This window comes from Catharus ustulatus, chromosome 5 (genome assembly GCF_009819885.2).
Source record: "Catharus ustulatus isolate bCatUst1 chromosome 5, bCatUst1.pri.v2, whole genome shotgun sequence".
NCBI lineage: Eukaryota > Metazoa > Chordata > Aves > Passeriformes > Turdidae > Catharus > Catharus ustulatus.
This window is the reverse complement of record NC_046225.1, coordinates 18,831,204-18,852,417: the sequence shown is the minus strand read 5'-3', so window position 1 is coordinate 18,852,417 and position 21,214 is coordinate 18,831,204. Positions and strand designations below refer to the sequence as shown.

Sequence of the window (21,214 nt, the reverse complement as noted above, 5' to 3'; positions counted from 1 at the left end):
TTTGAACTTTATAGATGGATTATTTTTAATAAAGTGTAATGCAAAAGTCCATTTTCCCAGAAAAGAAACAACTATAGAAACAGTACGTAACTTAAAACTGAAGAGAGTATTGGTTTGTTTTGGGGTTTTTTTTGTTTGTTGGTTTTGGGGTGGGTTTTTTGTGTTTTTTGTTGTTTTGTTTTGTTTTTTGTTTTGTTTACATAGTACAGTACATTTGTATTCTGGAAAAAAAAATCCTTGATTACAGTGTATGTTTAATTTATTTACAGAACTGAAATTGAATTGCATACATCAGCTCTCTCTTGAGATGAGTAATACTGAAATGAATTGTTACTAAGAATTAACTGTCCTTTCAATCTACCATTACTTCAAGATATTGCTAAGATGAAAAAGCGTTTCTGAGTAGTGAAATTATCTTATTTCTACTTTTAACTTGTTTGGTAGACTTTAAATTATGAGTTTCAATGCAGGACTGGGACTCTTGAATACCCACAGTTAATTCAGTAAAGCTGTGTTTGCAATTTTTCCACATTCTCTTTTGGCAGTAGCAATGCACACATGAACACAAAGAATTTTGGCAAATGTTTGTCTTGGTTCATATGTACCCATCTCTGGATACCCAAAATTATCACTACAGAGTATTTAGACAAAACCTGCTCTCTTCAATGTCAGATAATGTAATAAAATCTGCTCTAATCAAAATAAAATCTTCAATAAACAGAAGCCTGAAATTTCAGCTGCTGAAATTACTTTACAGAATATCTTTCAAGCTCATGGTCTGTTGTTTTCCTTAGTCTAATCAAGACTTGTTAATAAAATTTCCTTATTATATAATCCAAATATTAAGTAGTGAAGCAGATATATTTAACACTAGGTAAAATTTTGTCCTCATTTCATATCCTCTATGTGACTTAACTTTTAAAAGTTGCAGATTTTTAGTGGCTACAGTTGTTTTATTTTTCATTATATGCTGGTAAGTCACAATGGCTTGTTTCTGTGTGTGAGAATGTGCTGCACCCTGGTCTTTCCTTATTAATCACTGGTTAAAGAGAGAGGTGACTTGTCTCAGATCTGCCTCAATCATATTTAAATGTGCCAAATTATTTTTAAATTACAAACTGCATGTGCCATTAGAACTCAAACAGATTACCCAGCATCAGGGAGGTTGTAAACTGTCACGTTTCACATATGACTCAGGTTTGGAGTAACTGGACTGAGAGGTTTCCAAGGCTTTGAGAAGGGATAACCAGATCTTTTGTTACTGACAGGTCTTCAAGTTCTGTGGCATGGTCAGATGACTTCATACTCCTGTGAGTACAGGCAATAAATTAATCTCACTTGTCTGTAACATGCCAAGACTAACAAACCCACTGAGCTGGTGTAAACCAATGGGTCCTTAAGTGCAGATGACACGGCCCACAGAAATTATGACTGATGCAGGTTGTTCACCCTGGGTAGTAAGATGATTTCTCTTACTTTAGTCTTTCACACGTTTTTGGTTTGGGAAATGAAATGAAATTATAGGATGAATTACACAGCAGAATGTCACATTGCATCATGAGTGCTACAGTGCCTGTAAAGCACAAAGATCACCAGAACTTGACATGCCCTCATAGAACAGAAACACTCAAAAAAATGTCGTTAAATAGAAGTGTGAAGAGGGAAGTGAAGGTTGAGGAAACAAGCTGACATCCTCAGTTTGGGACCCAATTTACTGACTCAAATACCTGGCGACTGACTCTCTATGAGCCTGTTAGAGGAAAATCAATCGCTTCCTCCACTTGTGGCATGAGGCACTCATGAAACACATACAGCAGGAAGTGGTAGCACTCTGTAAGTGACCAAATTTCACTGTATTAAAAAAAGTGTAAAAAGAGGGTCTTTAAAGATTTTTGCCTCCTTACTTCCCTAATCACTATGAAATTCAAGAGGGTTTACTAATTACTTATCTATCAATTCCTCACATCTAGTTTAACAGTAATATTATTAGACATACAGGTTTTATTTAAGATCATCTTCTAGAACTTCAGGGAATGATAGTGACTTATAGAGGGGAAAAAATATATTTATCCAATATTGGACTAGCAGTGCCAGCCAAATGGTCCCATTTATTAAACCCATGGTGACTTCTTCTGTATGATAAATAAGCCCAGTTATTTAACAATCTCGTTCATTCTTTTGCTTCAGTGCAAGGTGGGAAAACATGGAACCTACAGACAATGTTAAATTTTTATTTTATTTTTTTTTCACATGAAAGTAGCAGCAGATGAGAACTGAAGACAGAGCTCTAGATGAGCTTACATCCCTCTTTAATCAACTCTCCTTCCATGGCAAGAAAATAAGCACCTTGTTAGCCATCCTGTTGACCTAAAGTCTGCAGCTCCGTCGTGTGTAGATTGTGGTGGAGGAAAACGTTTTTCCTGCTGTACATGTGTAAAGAGATGGGTCCCCTGGGGGGCTGCCCCAGTCTCCCTGTGAAGGTGCTGTGCTGCCGAGGCACAGCTGCTGGGTCTTTTGGAGCTCCTGAGAACACGGGGCAGCCGTCGGCCTTGGATGCTGCCTTTGCTGGGCTGGGGGCTGTGACAGCCAAACCGTTCTGGGTGACCTCTGAAGGCAGCGCTTCGTACGCGCCTCGGGTGTGCTTGATGACTTCTACGATCTCCTTCTCCTTCAGGAGGCTGCTCAGACACAAATTAGACAGCTGGCAGCTCTTGTTTTCATACGCTGCTGCTTGGTTGCCTGGTGGGTGTCTAAAAGGGTCCTCGGTGGGAGTATGTGCTGACTTTCTGTCCCTTGTGCTGAGATTTTGGCTCACCATTCTGATTGGATATGTAGTCTGGGGAAACAGAACAAGACAAGCCAAAACATATTAGTAATAGAACACAGTAAAGAAACGGTGTAGAGTGCATAAACCACTCCTTGCTGAACAGCACATGGGTCTGGCAGATTAAAATGAAAGATGACTCCAATTGATGATAAAACTTGCAAAACTTCATTCACATTTAATAGCGCTAGGATTGAAAAGTGCTTGCTGTAGGTAACAATTTGGGCATTGTCCTTAAAAAAATAGTTTAAATCAAAGGAGGATATTTTTTCCACAGAATACAATACATGGATAAGAAGTTTCCATTAATTGTAAGCAAATCTTCAAAAGCATTTCACATAAAGAAACAAAGAAAATTTTGATGGCACAGAGTTCATCACTTTATACTCTCAAATCCTTACAAAATGTAAAGAACATATTTGTAAATAACTTCATGCCTCGGTTAAGCTTGGAACATGCTCAATTTTCACTGTCCCTTGAATCCAGTTGTTTTCTTGTGTATTTACAAGTCAAATACATGCTAGAGAAGAGCACAAATTTTATTTCAGCTGCCTGGAAAAAATACAATGTAAAAAGGATTTCAGCATGTTACCAACTTCTGATACTGTGCAAGCATGCATGCATCTGATTTTGTTGACATGATTGTAATTTATCTGTGCACAGCAAATCAGATCACCGCAGACTTTTAGTGTGTACCTGGTGTGATACCTCATACGTCCCTAGTACACATAACTGGAGGGGGGATGATGGAACCCTTTCCTAGGGAGTGCTTAAAACAACTGGAAACAACTGTCCAATTTGGAAACAAAAGTCCAATTTGGCTCCTTACATGTTTTCTGCAACAGAACTCTGAAAGGACACAGGAGAAGCTTCTTGACATTTACATTGACATATGGGCTCTGATGTTGCAGAACAAAGCTGAGAGAACAAAAATACTACCAAGCCTTACAACAATATTTGGCTAAAAATATTTCAGGGTGTTTCCAAGATTCCACAGAAAGCTGAGATATATTGTTTCAGAACGAATCGTATCCCTTCACATGCATTTCTATTTTAAGCGACACAGAAGAATGATATTGTCAGTATTCATAGCTTAAATGCTTTTTTTAGTGCAGGCTAATGGTCATGATTCCATGCAGAACCATATGCAGGTTTGGTATAAGGATTGCGATGCATTTTAGGCATCAGAGATTACATTTTTAAAAAGAAATTATTGGGACTGGAAAATCATTTTTTCCCACTTTATTCAGGACTGATTGCACACAGATCTGTAAATGGGAGTAGAACACTTCTGGAAAAGATTACTTCAGTTTTTACGTCTACAGCACGTCGGTGTTGAAATGAAATGCCATTTAATTTCTAGGGATCATTCTTGGGAGGACCTGTCTGTAAATTCAAACACTTTTCATCTATCTATCTATCTATCTATCTATCTATCTATCTATCTATCTATCTATCTATCTATCTATCTATTACTTATTTCCATGCCAGTAAATATAATCTTCCTACTGGGATGAGAGTCAAATTCAATGTCCTGTCAAAAATCCAAGCATTTATTGTAAGGGAATGTTTCTGGAGTTACTATATGCCACCCTGTACCTTTGAAAACTTAAAGATTGAGATAGAACCTTAGAACCTTCATGGTGCGACCTCTAGTCTATCCTGAACTTCTGGTTAACTCCAGTTTATCCCTCTGGACATTTATGGTCCTTAACCATCTGTTAAGGACCTTCATTGACGTAACCTATACAGCCTTCTCCTCTAAGATTTTTCCACTATATTACTTTTACTTTTATAGAAGGTCTTCCTAATGTCTAAAGTGTATCTTTCTGGCTTCAAAGCCATTCCTTCTCTCTCTCGTGAAAATGAAGAAAGAATTGCTCTTTGGTCCTGAATACCTGTTTATGTCTGCAAAGAATGCTGTCAAGCAACCCCTTAACCCTCTCTGCTCTAGAATAAAAAAATACCACATTGATCTTTTCTCATAGGACTCATCTGCTAGACTCTGAGTCACTCACACTTGTCTTTTCCACAGATCCCCTTCAGTAATTCCACTATTTTTTTCTTGAAATAGAAGGCTCAGGAGTACAGTACTCAAGGTAACCCCCCACCATTAGGAAGCAGAACAAACTCTATTAATCCTATGAAGGACTTCATCTTCTTCTTATTAATTACTCCAGTAGGAGGTTAGTAATTTTATTTGGCAACAGCATGAAATTGCGCATTCATGTTCATCTACTCGTCCACAATAGTTTCATGATTTTTTAATGCAAAATTTTATCTATGTTCAGCTGATTATCATCACCTGTTGTCTTTAACTTGATGAAACACTGTTATGACTATCTAGCACTGGGGTGTTTCTTTCCTCTTCCTTGTCAAGGTTATATTTCACATGAAATATTTTCAATTTAGAAAATAAATTCTGGTTTGTAGGTCTATGAAATATTGGCTTCTGGTTGATGGCTGAGGGGGGAGACAATGTGTGTGTATGTATCAATAAATATTTAATATATCTGTGGTTAGAGTTTTGTGAAACTGTAACTTGCTGAAATTTCCCTCCTGTTGAATAATTAAACAAACACCAGGTGGTGACAAATTAAGAGCTGATCTACCTACATTAAAACACCAATAGTAATTCAGAATATGCCATCAGGATTTTAAGAAATTGGTTTGGCTCTGTCCCTGGCAATAAGACAATAAGATGGCTAACAAGGAAAGACAGACTCATTCTATCATATGCATAGTTACACATCAAACGAGCAGAGAGTTTAATGAAACACTGCCAAAACGCAATACTATTGTTGTTATCTATGATCAATTACTGAAGAATAGCTTCTAATCAGGAAAAGAGAGAACAGTTGTCAGATGGGAGTCAAAACCAACAAGAAATCCTTTCCCCTCTCCTCATCCCAATATTATTCTCCCTCCAAAATATTGTCACTTAAAAGTGCAGTGCTGCTTTGATTTTCATGCAAGTTATTTTTTTTGTATGATTCTAACGTTTTTATAAAAATTGCAACATACAGAATTGAGATTAACTAATTTTTCTTTTGCTGAAGTCAGATAATTGAACTTGAAAGAATGCAGTGCAACCAAATTTTCTGCTGGTCCATTTTACAGTTATTTAGGATCCTCACAAACTGTTCAAAAGAAGAAAAATATCCCAAAAAGAGATACATAAAAGTGAAAGCTGCACTTGCCATGCCAAAAAACTTCCAAACCAAACTGACTTCAGACAAAATGAAACATTTATTTTTCACCTATTTCTCCGTATCTTCTGATTAACACAAATTTTCCAGCACTGAACTTTCAGGTACCAACCGCATCCTCTGTGAATTAGACACGAGCGAGCAAAGCCTCAATCCCAGCGCATCTGCTGGCCAATTCCAAGGCTGAGTCCTTGTCCAAAGCTGAAGGTGGCTTCGTGCCAGTCGTGCTCCAGCCCAGCCTAGAGCAGCTGCAGGGCTGCTGTAAACTGCTGCTTGGCAGAGCTCCAAGGAGCCGATCTGCCAGCTGGTGACTGCTGAAGCAAAAAATCCATTCATCTTTTTCCCTTTTATTTTTCAGTAGCTCAGCTAGAACCAACAATTTCTCTGCCCCAGAAATCCCCATTGCCACTCTATAGTCTGCCTAACTGTGGACTCAGGAAATGGGCTGCAATTAGGATGCAAATGGGGTTCTGAAATTTCTTTCAAAAGTAGCCCATTTTAAATACATGCAGCAGAAAGAAAAGGCCTCCTTTGTTGTTTCAAATATATCTTAACCTTTAAGCAAACATCTGGATTTGAATTTCCTGATCATATTAAACACACTTACAAGACGTGCATGCCCTCATGCTTGAGTCTATTTCTCAAAAAGGAAAGAAATTATTTTATTAAAATTTGATTGGCTGAAAAATTTTAGTTTGTATTGTGATCACTTCTGCTTTAAGGTACATAGGTGTGAGAAAGTTCAAAATACTTTAGATTTCATTATTTCATACTAGCACTAAATAAATTAGTATTGAACCAAAATGGGAACTTAATATTCTTAAAATATTCTTTCCACAATTTTTTTTGAGGGTTCATTTTTGTGAGTCTAATAACTTTTTCTTATATTAAGAAAAAAACCCAAGCCCTTTCAACAACCCAGTGTTAAGTAATGAAAATGTACTACTTTCATAGAAAGCTCCAGAATGAGATGTTATAAGCAAAACACTGCAGCCATTCATCACTTTCCATTTTCAAAGCCAATGAGTGAAATATGACAAGAGTTAACAACAAGACAACACTGCTGCAGGACATTTGAAAATGAATATTGTGTCTGACTGTCTGGTGATAAAGTACTAATAAAAAATGATGGGAAAAGACATGAATTACAAAAATACCCCAAAAAGGGTACAGATTTTTAAGATGTCTGGGAGTCTTAGATGCCTATAACGTAATTCTTCCAAGTACAGCAACTTTCTTAAATACATCATTCTGACAGCAAAAATAGAGAATAAAACCAAACAAAACATGCTCTCATCAGTGTACCTGCTGCACTCTGACAACCAAACAATGGCGTAGTTCAGAAAGATGTTTTTTACCACCCCAAAGGATTTTACACTTTCAGAGGTGTTAATGGAAGCACACTATAGAGAGCAATTATTCTGACTGGAACCTGAAGACTTTCTGGATTCTGTCATGTTTTCTGCCGCCTAATTATTTTGTGTTTGCTGATACACAAGGAATGTGAAATGTGTTCTCCAGTGTAAGATTTACCACATGGCCCAGCACGGCTCCCTTGGCCCTTGTCAGGTCCCAGCTGGATTGCAGCACCTTCCATAGAACCGTCTCCATTTGCAGCCTAGCCCAGAACTCATAAAATACAAAGCAATATAAAGGAGTCCAGACACAAAACAAGGTGCTATAGCATTATATTTCTTTTAAGGATGGTAAGAATGAAGGCCTTCATGATGCTTTTGAATTTATACACCTTCAGATGCCTTTTGCAGTTCTGACAGTTTATGTAAGTGCAGATCTAATTTACCAAAACACAGGTTATCTCAGTGCTTTGATGTGCCACATCTGTCACTATGTCAGCTTCTTAATTTCTACACCTCCTCACTTTTGTGTTTACCAGCTTTTAGCCTAGAGATGATCCAACACAAAATGTACAGTAATTTCACGATTATAAGCCACACCATTTTGACTAAAATTTAGCTCCCAACCCAGAAGTGCGGCTTACACTCAGGGCCGGCTTATATATAAACAAATTTTGGAAATTTCCAAACCCGGAAGTGGGAGCCCACAGCAGCCCCGAGGCGAGCTGGAGCCTGCCCGGCCCCGGGCGGCGGGGCAGTGGCAGCGCAGCTCTCCCTCTTCCTGGTGGCACCAGTCGGGCACGCCGCTCTCCCCCTTCCTGGAGGCAGTGGCGAGCGGGGCTGGGGCTGCTCCCTGGAGGCCGCCCCGAGCAGGGCCGAGCCAGTAAACCCTGTGATCATGTGATTCTGTTACAAATCAGCAACTTTGGGAAAGGTGCATGCAGATCCTCGCCGCGCACGAAAGTGCGGCTAATAATCCGGTGCGATTTGTAATCGTGAAATTACTGAAATTTAGCTGCAGAAGGTAATTGTTCTTCATTCAAGTCTCCTAAAAATCACTCACTCTTACTGATTTCAGTAGCACCTGGAGTGAGAGAGCATCTTTTACAATGCAGACCTACACCTACTGAACACCTGATGCTGCCTTCTGGCAACATGAACAAATGAAAGAAATAAAGTCCAGCTTGGCAAAATAAGTCATGGACTTATATCAACAGGTTATGGGTAAGACTCAGATGCTGATCAATTTGTCAGCTCTACTGTCATCCTTCATAAAATGGATGCAGTCAACATAAATCACAAACATTTTTCTTTCTGCTTTTCCAACACTTCCATTTCCTTTCTGAAAGCAAAAATTATGAGATACTAAAATGCTGCCTCTTTGCCATAGGGCCATTTAAACAAACAGGCAAATTAAATAAAAGTTAACTGTAGTGGTGAGTTAGTGTCCTAAAAGAATTTTATGGTAGTGATGATACAATGTGATAAGTAACAGACTGAGTGCTTAAAAAACATCTTCTTCACACAACATGGAATTATCCTTGACAAATTATATTTACTTGAGTAATAATGCACAGTTAAGACAACAAGGTGTAAAAGATGTAGTGCCGTTTTATAAACCAGGAAGAAAACAGCAAAGAATTTCCCATTAATTTCTAGTAACAGTAAATCGCTGCTCTGCATTCTCAATACTGCATTTCAAGGGTTAAGTGGAAGATTTTTCTCATTAGTAAAACTAAGGAGAATATTCTGCATTTTACAGCTGTTTGCCACACCTTTCAAATAAAACAATTGGAACTCCAGAGCTGTTAATCACATTCTTCAAAAAAAACTACAAAATTAATTTAGATGATACTGAGTACACTTTGCTATACCCTAAGGTTTAAATTTTTAAGTAACTCCAAAAATACTTATAAAAATGAAAGCCACGAAATAGTGTGGATTCTTCAATGATAAAACTACCAAGCCACAGGACATTCTATGTGAAATAACAAAACCTATGTTTCTCAGTCTGCATCTAAGTCATCCCCAAGATCAGAAAGTCAAAACAGAAAAGGTAATGAACTTTTCTTTTGTTGTAACTGGAGACAAAAATGGTAAAAAAGATGCAATGTACAGTAATTTCAAGATTATAAGCCGCACTAAAATTTTGATCCCACCCCAGAAATGCAGCTTACACTCAGGAGCGGCCAATATATGAAAAAAGTTCTGAAATTTCCAACCCCGGAAGTGCAAGCCAAGGTGCCGAGCTGAATACCTGCCAGTAAAATCCGGCATTGCATGATTGTTACAAATTGGTTTCTCTGTTGTGCGGCTGGTGGAGGCGGGCTTCGTGCCAGCAGCATGGGGGGGAAGGCGGGGGCTCCCTCCTGCCGGCCCTGCGGCCTGGGGGGGAGGCGGGGGACTCTGTGTCCCCCTGTCACCGTGGTGCAGTGTCGGGCCAGGGCGAGCGAGCCCGGCGGTAAGGGCAGCCAGCCCCAAGCAGCCTCGCCGAGCTGCAGCGCCAAGCTGGGCCCCCTGGCCCCATTGGCAGCCCCGAGCAGGCCGAGCCCACACAGCCCCGAGCCGAGCCAGCAAACCCCGTGATCCCGCAATTCTGTTACTATTTGGCAACTTTGTTGTACGCAGGTCCTCGCTGCGAACGACAGAGCGGCTTATAATCAGGTGTGGCTTATGTATGGACAAAGAACAAAATGTTGCCGACACCCAGAGATGTGGCTTGTAATCGTGAAATTACTGTACTTTTAAACATGTTTAAAAGATCTGTTAAATCCCTAATCTTGGCAACATCCGGTCTTTAGCAAGTAACAGCTCTCCTACCTCCAGCAATTCTTATAACACCTCTACTTCTACAGAAGCCCTTAGCATCTCTTTTACTGATCGTGTGTCCCCTCATGTTCTTTGGGCAGACACAGCTATTGCACCCAACAAAGAGGAAAATCTCTTCATTAAGCTCTTTTTATACACGGGCTCCACCTTTGGTTACAGGCAGTAAAGTCTATAATAAGATGCCCAAGTCAAACTTGCCCTGGGACCTCCCAGACTGCATTCCAGGATACTGGATAGGTCCCATATTCACCCAGCACATTGAGTCTCATTATCTTCATGCAACCAAAGAGAAATTAGGGCCACTTATGCCATGCTTTTAGCTACAGTCATATAGAAAGCCATAGGTGTGTACAGTCAAGGTCCTCTTTGGCACAACTGATGCAAAATGAACTGACAGGAAAGGAGAAGTGGATCCAGGGGAACACAAGGGTAACTTCAAAAGATCACAGTTTGTGCAGTGTGGGCAGTCAAGTAAGACACAAAGGTCCTGAGGAAACGTTAAGGGAGTTTGCTCTGGAATTCCAAGCAGGAAAACTGCTCAAGTGCTAATTAGCCCTTCTGCAAGTGTGTGCTGCTCAGCTGACATTTATTGCTATGCTGACAGGGAGTTCTGGTTTTGCAAGCCAAGCCAGTGTTTCTGTACAGCACTTGATGTGCCATGTAGACATAATAAATTGTTCAAGGATGTCTGCCTTGTGCCTTTTCTATTTTATTGATGACCAGCTGTCTGAAAGCTGTGAAGTCCATTTCTAGCCTCAGGCCTGACATGTGGCCACCAAAACCTGATAATTGTACCTGTAGATCATCTGAATTAAAACTGACTTGTAGGTGACAAGTACCTTTGACAACTATCAATACATACACGCTTAGTCTTTGCTAAGTTTCCAGTTATACTCTTATGTGTTTTCTCAATCTAATATCATCTAGCATGATTTCCCAGAGTATTAGAAATTTCATATATAAAATGAAATTCATATGATGATATATTCCCTTTGATAATATACCAGGAGACAGCAGCCTTAGAAGTGCTAGTCTCAGGAAGATTTTAATATGCATTGTTTAGTTGCTTATATCCTATATTGCTCTATATCTGAAAAATACTTCTAGGAAAATAAAGTAAAACTATAGATACTATGCTTGCAGATGTTATGTTTAGGATAAGAATCTTAATCCTTTGGCATGTGAGGCTTTTGCTTTTTTTTGCCCTATAATAGCTGGGCATATCATGGTCTCAAATTGTGTCTCTGTATATTTTTTGTATCTTCCCTTCTGTGAAAAAAATAATAATATATATTTATCTTTGAGTTCAGGACTTTCTTGTTCTAGCTTTCAATTAGTGAATGCCACAAATCAGATTTCTTAAAATGTCTGCCTTCTGAAATAAGCACTGCTTGCTTTTTCATAAAAGAACACATAAAGCCCCAGATGGACTGTAGCCAACACTCATCTTTTTTCATTACATTGTTTAATAACAATAAAAATCCTCCTATTAAATTTTCATAAATGAGTTCCATAAATTAGCATCCTTACTGTTGAAGGCCATAAGGGCTGAACCTATAACTACAGTGGGGGAAATTGCATACATTGGCAAATGATGATCAGCTACTGTCATATTAATCAGTGACACTGTCCCTCAGGTCAGTACAGTCTGCAAGGGAGAAATCAGCAGACTAATAAAAAGGGCAGATTTTATCCTGATGAAAAGGAAAGAATTCCTAATTACCATTAAATTGAGTTGACTTTTTATTTTTATGAGGCGATTACTGAGACCAAGATAGTCTTGAATGGAAAGAGAAAATATTCTTTTTATTTTAAGATCTGTATATGAGGGCACCTGTTTTAGAAATGAATTATCACAGAGTAGTCAGATTTTTTTATCCCCAAAGTAAATTTCTGTAATTAAGCCTTTCCTATTGGTTGGATCAAAAAGTTGTAACATAACTATAATCAATCCCTAGCCTTACCTTGTTTGGTTTAGTGTGTCGAACAAGATGAAGAAAAAGACTCCTATGACAGGATGAAGCATTGCTATTCCAAAAAGATACTGATTCCCTGCTGTAGGATTCAGTCAGGAAAAAAACCTGCATGAACTTTGTACCATGGGACAATATTCAGTGAATCAGACTTCATTCATAATAGAAAAATTTACCTTAAAATATTTTCTTCGAAGACCTAACTAACTATGATGGTTATAAACTTATACTGAGACAATCATTCCATGCCTTTTTTTTAAGGCGCCAGCAATCTTAGAAATAGCAAAAGAACAAATCCTCTTGCAATAGGGAATATTTCTACCTTTCTTTTTTTCCTTTTTCTGTTAAACCAAGAATGCTTTTGCCTTGTTGGTATGGAATTGGTTCATATAATTTCTGTTCCTTAATCTCCATCTGTCAGTATCAAATTTACAGCAAGAAAATCTTGTCAGAGACAGGAAAGGGATTCCCAGACAAGAGGTGTAAGTAGTTGTAAAGGAAATGTGACCTCCATAAGGATTCCACACAACTGATTTACGTGAAAGAGAAGTTGCTGTAACAAAACAGTGTTTGCAGTTGAATGATGTCATCACAGAGCCACAGAATTATTTGGGTTGGAAGAGACCTTGTTCCAATCCCCCTGCCACTGCCAGAGGCATCTTCCAGAAGACCAGGCTGCTCAAAGCCCTATCCAACCTTCCAGGGATGGGACATCCACAGCTTCTCTGGGCCATCTGTTCCAGTGTCTCACTACCCTCTGAGTAAAGACTTTCTTCCCAATATCTAGTCTAAATCTCTCCTCTTATATTTAAAACTATTTCCCCCTTGCCCTGTCACTGTCTGTGTAAAATGTCACTCTTCCTCTTTTTTCCAAGCACCCTTTAAAGTACTGGAATGTGATTTAAGGTGTCTCCAGAGTGTTGCCTTGTCCAGGATTAACAGTCTCAGCTCTCTCAGCCTGTCTTCATAGGAGAGGTGCTCCAGCCCCCTGATCATCTTTGTGGCCCTTCTCTGGACATGCTTCAAGAGAGGTCCACGTCCTTGCTGTGCTGGGACCCCAGAGCTGCTGCAGCCCTGCAGGTGAGGTCTCACCAGAGCAGAGCAGAGCAGAGCAGAGCAGAGCAGAGCAGAGCAGAGCAGAGGGGCAGGATCCTCTCCCTCCCCTCCTGCCCACACTGCTCTGGATGCAGCCCAGGACACATTTGACTTTCTGGGCTGCAGGCTGGGTCATGTCCAGCCTCTCATCCAGCAGCATCCCCAAGTCCCACTGGGCAGAGCTGCTCTCAATCCATTCTCTGCCCAGCCTGTGTTTGTGTTTGGAATTGTCCTGACCCACATGCAGCACCTTGCACTTGGCCTTGTTGAACTTCCTGAGTCTCCCATGGGCTCCCATCTCCAGCCTGTCCCGGTCCCCTCCAGCATGGCAGCCACACCACAGAGCATGGTGTCATCACCAAACTTGCTGAGGGTGCTCCCAATCCCACTGTCCATGTCACCAACAGGGATGTTAAACAGGGCTGGTCCCAACCCATGAGGTCACCCCATGTCACTGAGCTCCACCTGGACACTGAGCCATTGACCACAACTCTCTGAGTGCAACCATCCAGGCAATTCCTTATCCACTGAGGGGTCCATCCATCACATCCATGACTCTCCACTTTAGAGAGCATGTCATGTGGGACAGTGTGAGATGCTTTACAGAAGCCCAGGTAAATTATGTCACTTGCTCTTTCCTAAACCACCTGCAACCCTGTCATAGAAGGCCACCACATTTATCAGGCACAATTTGCCCTTAGTGAAGCCATGCTGGCTGTCATCAATCTGTTATGTTCTAAAAATATCCAAAACCTTATCCCCTTAACATTTCTAAATTGTCAATAATTGGCGGTGATAGAAAATTTCCCTTACTGTGTAATTTCAGACAAACCAAGTTTCACATAGGTAAAATAACCCATCAGATAAGTACATGAAATAACCTCCTTCTGCCTACGCTAGCGGCTTACACAAAAGAAGAAAAATATTTCATAGCATTTTTACAGTACTTCTCCAATAATCCATTCAGTTCAGCTCTCTTTAACCCAGCTAGTGCAGGACAGCGTTCATCATGAGACACATTACCCAGTGTCCAGGTAAATGAACTCTAACAAGGTAAAACTATTTCATGTATTTAATGTATTTTAAGGCCAGAAAATACCATTATAATCATCTTGTTTGACCTCCTCTGAAATGGGAGCCATAGATTTCTCTTGGTGAAATCAGGTAATCCAGAAGAGGGGGTGGAATTAGAGCATAATTTAGAAGACTAGAAGTTATGGAGAATGTGTTTTATTTCTTCCTAATCCACTAAAATATTTTTAGAACAGTGCTATCCAGGTCCTTACTGGAAATGTTGCTATATTCTGGTGACAAATCCTACATTAGTATTTGAAGAAAAAGTAGCATATTGCTGCTGACAAAACTGCAAATATGCAATTCTTGGAGAAAGTGCTGGTTGGATTTGGATCTAAGCGAGTCTGGATAAAGTTTTGGTCATTTAAGTAGTCAGATGTATGATTTGAAGGCCTTATTCTCTTACATAAATGATTATACAGGATGCATGAGGAACCCGGTACAGCTTTCAAATGAGAAAGAACCCAAAACTTCAAAAAAAACCCAAACCTACAATACCAAGAGCATGTTACTTAGAAAAGTAACTTTCCTTTCTATCTTAATTTCCTGGAAATATGAGGTGGGTGGAAAAAAGAAAAAAAAAGCAGTTATTTCAAAATGTTCAGCATAAAACCTCCTTATTTCCTTCCACAAAACTATAATATACAAACTTAGCAAGGGAAAATGAACAAAAGAAAACAAAAACAAACAAACATCCACTGAAATTTTCATTTTTGCCTTTCCTTCTAGGAGAACTAACATCAAAAATTTTGGCAAAAATCGGAATACTTCTATTGGTTTCTGCTTCTCTATTCCTATGCCTAGCCTAGGGAAAGTTCACAAGATTATATTTCATATTATACCTCCTTTTTTTGTAATAAAGCACATAGGAAGGCACTTACTTACTGCCTGTTACAGCATACCCTTTTTCTGCAGAAGTTTACTTTTTCTTTTCTTTACAGCCCATAATGTCAGTTTCTCACTTGAAAAATACCTCATAAACTATTTGCTCACCACTGTCACCAGGGCTGAAGCTCTGAAGTAGTGCTTGGTCCTAAATAAGACCAGAAGACTTTACAGCTAAATCTGGTAAGGAACACCAGCTTTTCCGAGGTGTGAGTCCTTTCACCAGCTCAAGTGGCATGACCTGCATGGTTTGCAGTCAAACCATTCAAGAAACAAATGGCTCTCAAGGCACTCTCTAGAGGAGAGATCTCTGACCTGACCATCAGATTTTCTGCTGCAAACTGAAATCCCTTTGAAGCTGAATTCCTCAATTTCACAGTGTTATTACTGTTGCAGATATTCTCAGTGTTTTCCCTCAGCAGCCAAAACAGAACATTTTAAATGGCTGCTGACCTACAAAGGATCTGTTTAATGTAATCCACAGGCAATGAACCTGCCTTCTGGTTGAGAGCTACCAACAATACTTAAACTGGCTAAAAATTTAGTCAATATAACTAAAAATTTAGCCAATATAGCCAAAACTGTGCTTCAACTCAGGAAAGCTACAAGCTGGATAAGAAAACTTTGTACACAGAAGGTAACATACCAGACACTCCAATTAACTGTACAGTGAGAGATAAAAGATGAGCAATGTTTCAAATTCATGGAAGAGGACAATGTGACTACACACTCACACACCTTGAGGATTGATAAAAGATAGTCTCACATTTGACTGACATCCACCAACTCCTAAAATCCTATAAAGCACACACAAACAACTCCCAGAATATTCCAACCTGAAGCAGGCTCGGTAGGCTATGCTTACCACTCACAGTGATCATTATTTGGGAGGGGATATCTTATAAGCTGCCTATTTCACCTCTGGACTTCTGCCTCTCAGCCCTTGGCAAATTGCACCCTCACTTTTGTAATCCTTGTAGGAAACAGGGAATACTCTCTAATTCAGGGCACACACCCACCCTGCTGCCTCCAGACACTGAACTAGTGCATGTCATCTACATTTGGTCTCTTCAACACAATCTCTGTCGTGGTCTGGAAGATGCTTAGGCACTAGTTTGACAGTTGTTTGCTCTGCTCCCAAAGTAAAATCCTTCCTCAGCTATGGAAAAAGAGTTTGATTAAGCAGGGTGTCCTGGAGCAAAAATAAATATGCTGATGAATATACTACTATAATATTTTAGGTATGCTGAAAAAGCATCTTTGTATTACTAGGAATCTCAAGGAGAAATTTTAAAAACCACAATTTGCAAACCTTTTCCTATCAACCAGAAGTAAACATGATGAATCAAGTTTTGGGGCATTGGAGCACACTGGAACCCAACTTAGCCTATTTGTCCTAACATATATCTAGTTTACAGCTGTCAGAATAGTCCCAAGACTACATTTCCCTCCAACTGGCGGAGCAATTGCATGGAGAGCCAGGAGTAGCCTCGGAAGTTTGGCAAGCAGTAGGACACCCACCAGTGGTACCTGCCACATGCAATGAACAGCTCACAGGCACCCTGGCAGAGCAGCCTCAACAGCTCACCTCCACAGCCAAAGAGGCTAACAGCTGATTCCTGGCTTTCCATGTAGGAATAATTACAGACTTCTCAGCAGACAAACTCCCATGCTGACATCTGTCTGCGTAGTCAGATTCCTTCCTGCTAGGAAAGGAAATGAAATGCAGAAACTCTACACCAAGCCTGATTATCCCAAACCTGCAACACAGCCCAGCTGCCCTGATCAGTTATCCCTTATAATGCACAGTACATTCCTGTTTGGGAAAACTCAGGTTCAAGAAGCATCCCTGTTTCATCTTTCTTTTCCTTGTCCTTCTCTTTTTCCATTTCCTCATTTTTCTGGAGGCACAGCTACAAGGAAGAAGAACTTAGAGCTTGCAGTTGCTTCAATGCCAAAAATCAGTATGTCCAACAGTCAAAGTGACAATATGACAACAGAAAACGTTGAATGTGTCTGAGTGCCAGGCTGCAGTGCAGAGAGCTGCTCCTGCCCTGAGCTCCAAAGAATTTGATCAACCCTGCCAGAAGAGGAGCACACTATCAAAGCTGGAGTCATGCTCTTTCTGCAAGCTTGACCAGGGACATGACACTGTGATTCCCTTTCATGAACTATGCTCTCTTGAAATGTGGGAAACACACAGAAATTTGAAATATTTTCATGAGATGCAGTGATCTATGGAGTGAATTGGGTTACAAAAAAACCCTCTTGAATTGACTCCTTTGCAAACTGGGTTTGAATTGAAATGGGGATCTTAACTTTTCAGACTGCTTGTCTTTAAAAGCATGTGTAGAAAAATAAGTAAAGCAGCTGCTGTGGAGAAAGAAAAGCACTCTCCTGTTAGTACCTGAAGAGCAATGCTGAAGGTGTAGTGAATACAAATCTTTATAGGTGAAGAAAAATACATCCCACGCCAATGCAAAAATGAAACTGCTTCTAAATAGCAGAAACATAGGTTCTTCCTTCGCTTCAGAAATTATTTGAAAAATAGCCTGCATTCAACAAATTTTTGATTTCAAGATAAGAGCACTGTTGCTTTGAAATCATAATGGTGGATATATCTAAATTTATGTTGTAAATTCAACAACAAACCTTATGAGAATCTATAACCAAAATGACCAACCATAATTTTTCAGCAATATTAAAACACATCTTCCTGAAAGCTCTAATAAGGACATATAATATTTCCTGGGGTTTTTGAATTTATTTTTTTTAAACCTGGTAACAGTCACTAAGCTTTACTATAATAAAATTTAAATATCACAATATCACCTTAAAATAAGATCAAGCAGACTTGCATGTTAACAAGAAGAAAAAAAAATAAAAATGATACCTTCAGTACAAACTTCTCTCTCTCTGTTTAGTAGATATTTACACAGAAAAAATATTATTGATTGTTATTTAAGATTCTGCTTAATAAAAATATTTTACTTCCTTTTTGGAGCTTTTAATATTAAATAGTGTTCAAACAATGTTGCCCAGAATAAATCTCATGAATGTAGAGAAGGAAAACCATGCATAGATATCAAAATTCAGAAAGGAAAAAATCCTTTACCCTAGAGAAAAAAATGATGAATTTCTTACCCACAAGAAGTGTAAGAACAGGTCAGGTCACATTGCACAAGTAATATTTTCTATAATGTTGAAATGATGTACTGGCTGAATTTGACTAGTGTAGATGTGAAATATTATATTTTATATTTTATGTATATATCTTGCCAGTGTAGATGTGAAATAAAAAGCACACTAAATCTAACTAGTGTACAACGCCATAAAAAATACCTATTATATGTTATTTCATTCTCTTGGGAAAGAAATATATGGTAATTTGCTAAGCTATTTTCACTTTATTCTTAACATTTATGGCTATTACTGGTAGAAAGTAACAACAGCTTGACTTTTTAGCATGCAAAATGCTTGATCTGAAAAAGACTCATGAAAGAAAAATACATGCAGCTTCCCATTTGTACTGTGTCAGCAAAGTCTTTAACTAGGCATTCTTAGTAGAGTATGCTAATCAGAGGTGAATCCTGGTTCTTACAAATTGCCAGGGGAAGACAAGGAAATAAGGTATGAGAACGGAATAATTTATAGGGGTGTGGTATTAAATAATCCCGTTATGTCCCTATCTTGCCAAAGCTTTGCATGTGAGTTCTGACAGATGCAGTGCATTCCAAAGCCTGTTTCAGAAATTCCCCATGTTTAGCAGCTGTGCCTCTGCTCAGGCTGTACCTGCTGTGTTTAACTGGAGTCCTTGTTGCTTTGCCCACAAACATGAGGCTGTAACAGGATGTCCCTACCAAGCAGGGAATCACATCCAGCAGGATATAGCACCACACACATTGTTGGAACCCTGGAAACTGGGAGTTTTGAACTTTCTGTGCTGACAGGCAGAAGAACACTGCTTTTGACCTGAGGCCTTGGAGAAGGCTTCCAAAATTAAATGACAGAACTAGAATCACTGGTGTGTCGTTTGAATAGAAACGTGTAACATCACAGGGTGAAGAATTTAGAACTTGGGATTTTAGAATATAGCAATATATAAAGGGCAAGATGGAGGTTTTAGGGTAGAAGTTTCTTTCTTCACCTTCTTCATAGGTATAGGTGGTACTTTTTTCATTGGTTAGAAAATGCTGCATTGCGGGTCACGGGTGTTTGGTCATTGGGTCAAAAGTAAAAATAATATAGGTGTTAGTTTTTAATTGGACAATTAGGCTTTAAAAGACCTTGTAACAAGAGAGATACATCACCAGTTCTCCATTTTTAGCTTGTTAGCTAGGTGTGCTGTAGCACTTACTGTAATATAGATAATAAACATCTGAGTCCAAACACAAAATACCGTCTCTCATGCATTCAATCCCGACTTCGACAGAAGACAAAAAAAGAACATAAAAAGTGATAACACAGCATTATTTAAACTTCTACTCTGCACCCTGGGTTCTTGGGGTTCTCTACAGGATAGTTATCTTGGGAACCACACCTTTTAAAATTATAGCAACTAAAACAGTCACTGCTATGCTAGCCATTACAGGGCAGAACCCTCAGTGTTTAAAACTTCCCCCACTCTGTTAAGTTTTGTACCTTTGCCATCTTTACTGTTTAACTTTCTGCAGCCATACTTGCTAATTCCCTTGTGCCACTCTCAGGGTTTGAGTGGCTATGCAGTGAATTAAATAAGGAAGCTGGCGTGGATGAAAACTACATCTTTCAAATCTCTTTCTATGTGGAAAGTTATTTTTCAACCAAAACAGTTCACTGATCAAATGCTTTTTAGTCACACAAGAAAAGCTGCCAGAATAATCAGCTGAAGAGAAAGAGGGAGACCAAGATTTTTTTTTATTTTTTTTTTTTTAAGTGAGAGGGCAATGATGTGGAAAGTGAAAGCAGGTTATGCATGAAATTTTGGTGAGGATCCATCTCCTCCCCTGCCTGAGCTCTGCTGCCAGATGCAGAGCACTTCTGCTTCTCCTGCGCTATGATGGATCCTGAAGGGAAGCAAGACTCCTGTAGACACAGGGCATTATAAAGGACCCAGCCATCTGCAGTGCCAGAGTTTTCCCTGTTCACAACTACAACCTTTCCACTCCTAGTCCTATGCCACTGCCACCTCCATCCAGCCTCCATGGCTATTGGATCTGCCACATTCCTCTCTGAGACTTGTTCCTAGTTCTGGTTTGTCCGGGCATGGAAGCAGCTGCAAGTATTGGTTGAACTTTCTCTGAATTATTTCATTCTCATACCTCACTTCCTTGTCTTCCCCTTGATATTTTGTAAGAAGCAGGATTCACCTCTTATCAGCATACTCTACTAAGAATGCCTGAACTTTTCTTCTATGTGACATCAGTGGGAGTCACCAACTCTGGAATTTCCCAAGGGTACCATCTAACTTGACTTTGCTGTTAAGGAACTTTATATTCACTGCTTCAGTAGGAAAGTGCCGTAAATGTACAACTATTTTAGGTCCTATTAGGCTGTTAAATGAAAGCCATCATCACGGTAAATGTCATGTCTTCAAGTAAATGATAACAAAATCCAAATCAAAATCTAAAATATACACAGAGCCCTTCATTATTCTTCCTAGGATGCAAAGTATTAACAAAAATTGCGTTGAAATAAACACATTTACATGGGATTTTCATGGGCTCTACATCATTCTAGTACTAGCTGTCAATTGACTTCCACTGAGATCAGATTTGTTTAAAACCAAACATAATATATTGTTCTGTAGGATGACATTTTTAAAGAAGTACCTGCAAAAGTGTAATGTATGTGTATTTTCCAGGTTGTAAAAATAGGCTGTAAAAACAAAATTGATTATTAAATTAGGGAGATAAAGTGCAAATGTTGCTGTGAAAGCTTACTGGTCATAGGAGGATGTAAAACATTCCTGTCTGCATTATGGAAGTGCCA

At 39.2% G+C, this 21,214-nt stretch overlaps 1 protein-coding gene across 2 annotated transcripts in view; it reads right to left on the bottom strand.

Moving 5' to 3' along the window:
• Positions 1-201: 201 nt before the first annotated feature.
• CCSER1 (coiled-coil serine rich protein 1) overlaps positions 202-21,214 on the bottom strand; it is a 633,466-nt gene continuing 612,453 nt past the window's right edge. The window contains exon 10 of one of the 2 annotated variants that reach the window (XM_033060782.1): positions 202-2,836. In XM_033060782.1, the coding sequence (XP_032916673.1) occupies positions 2,351-2,836 (486 nt within the window). In that variant the 3' untranslated portion in view covers positions 202-2,350. The remainder of the gene's footprint in view (positions 2,837-21,214) is intronic. The other variant, XM_033060784.2, reaches the window with a different exon arrangement.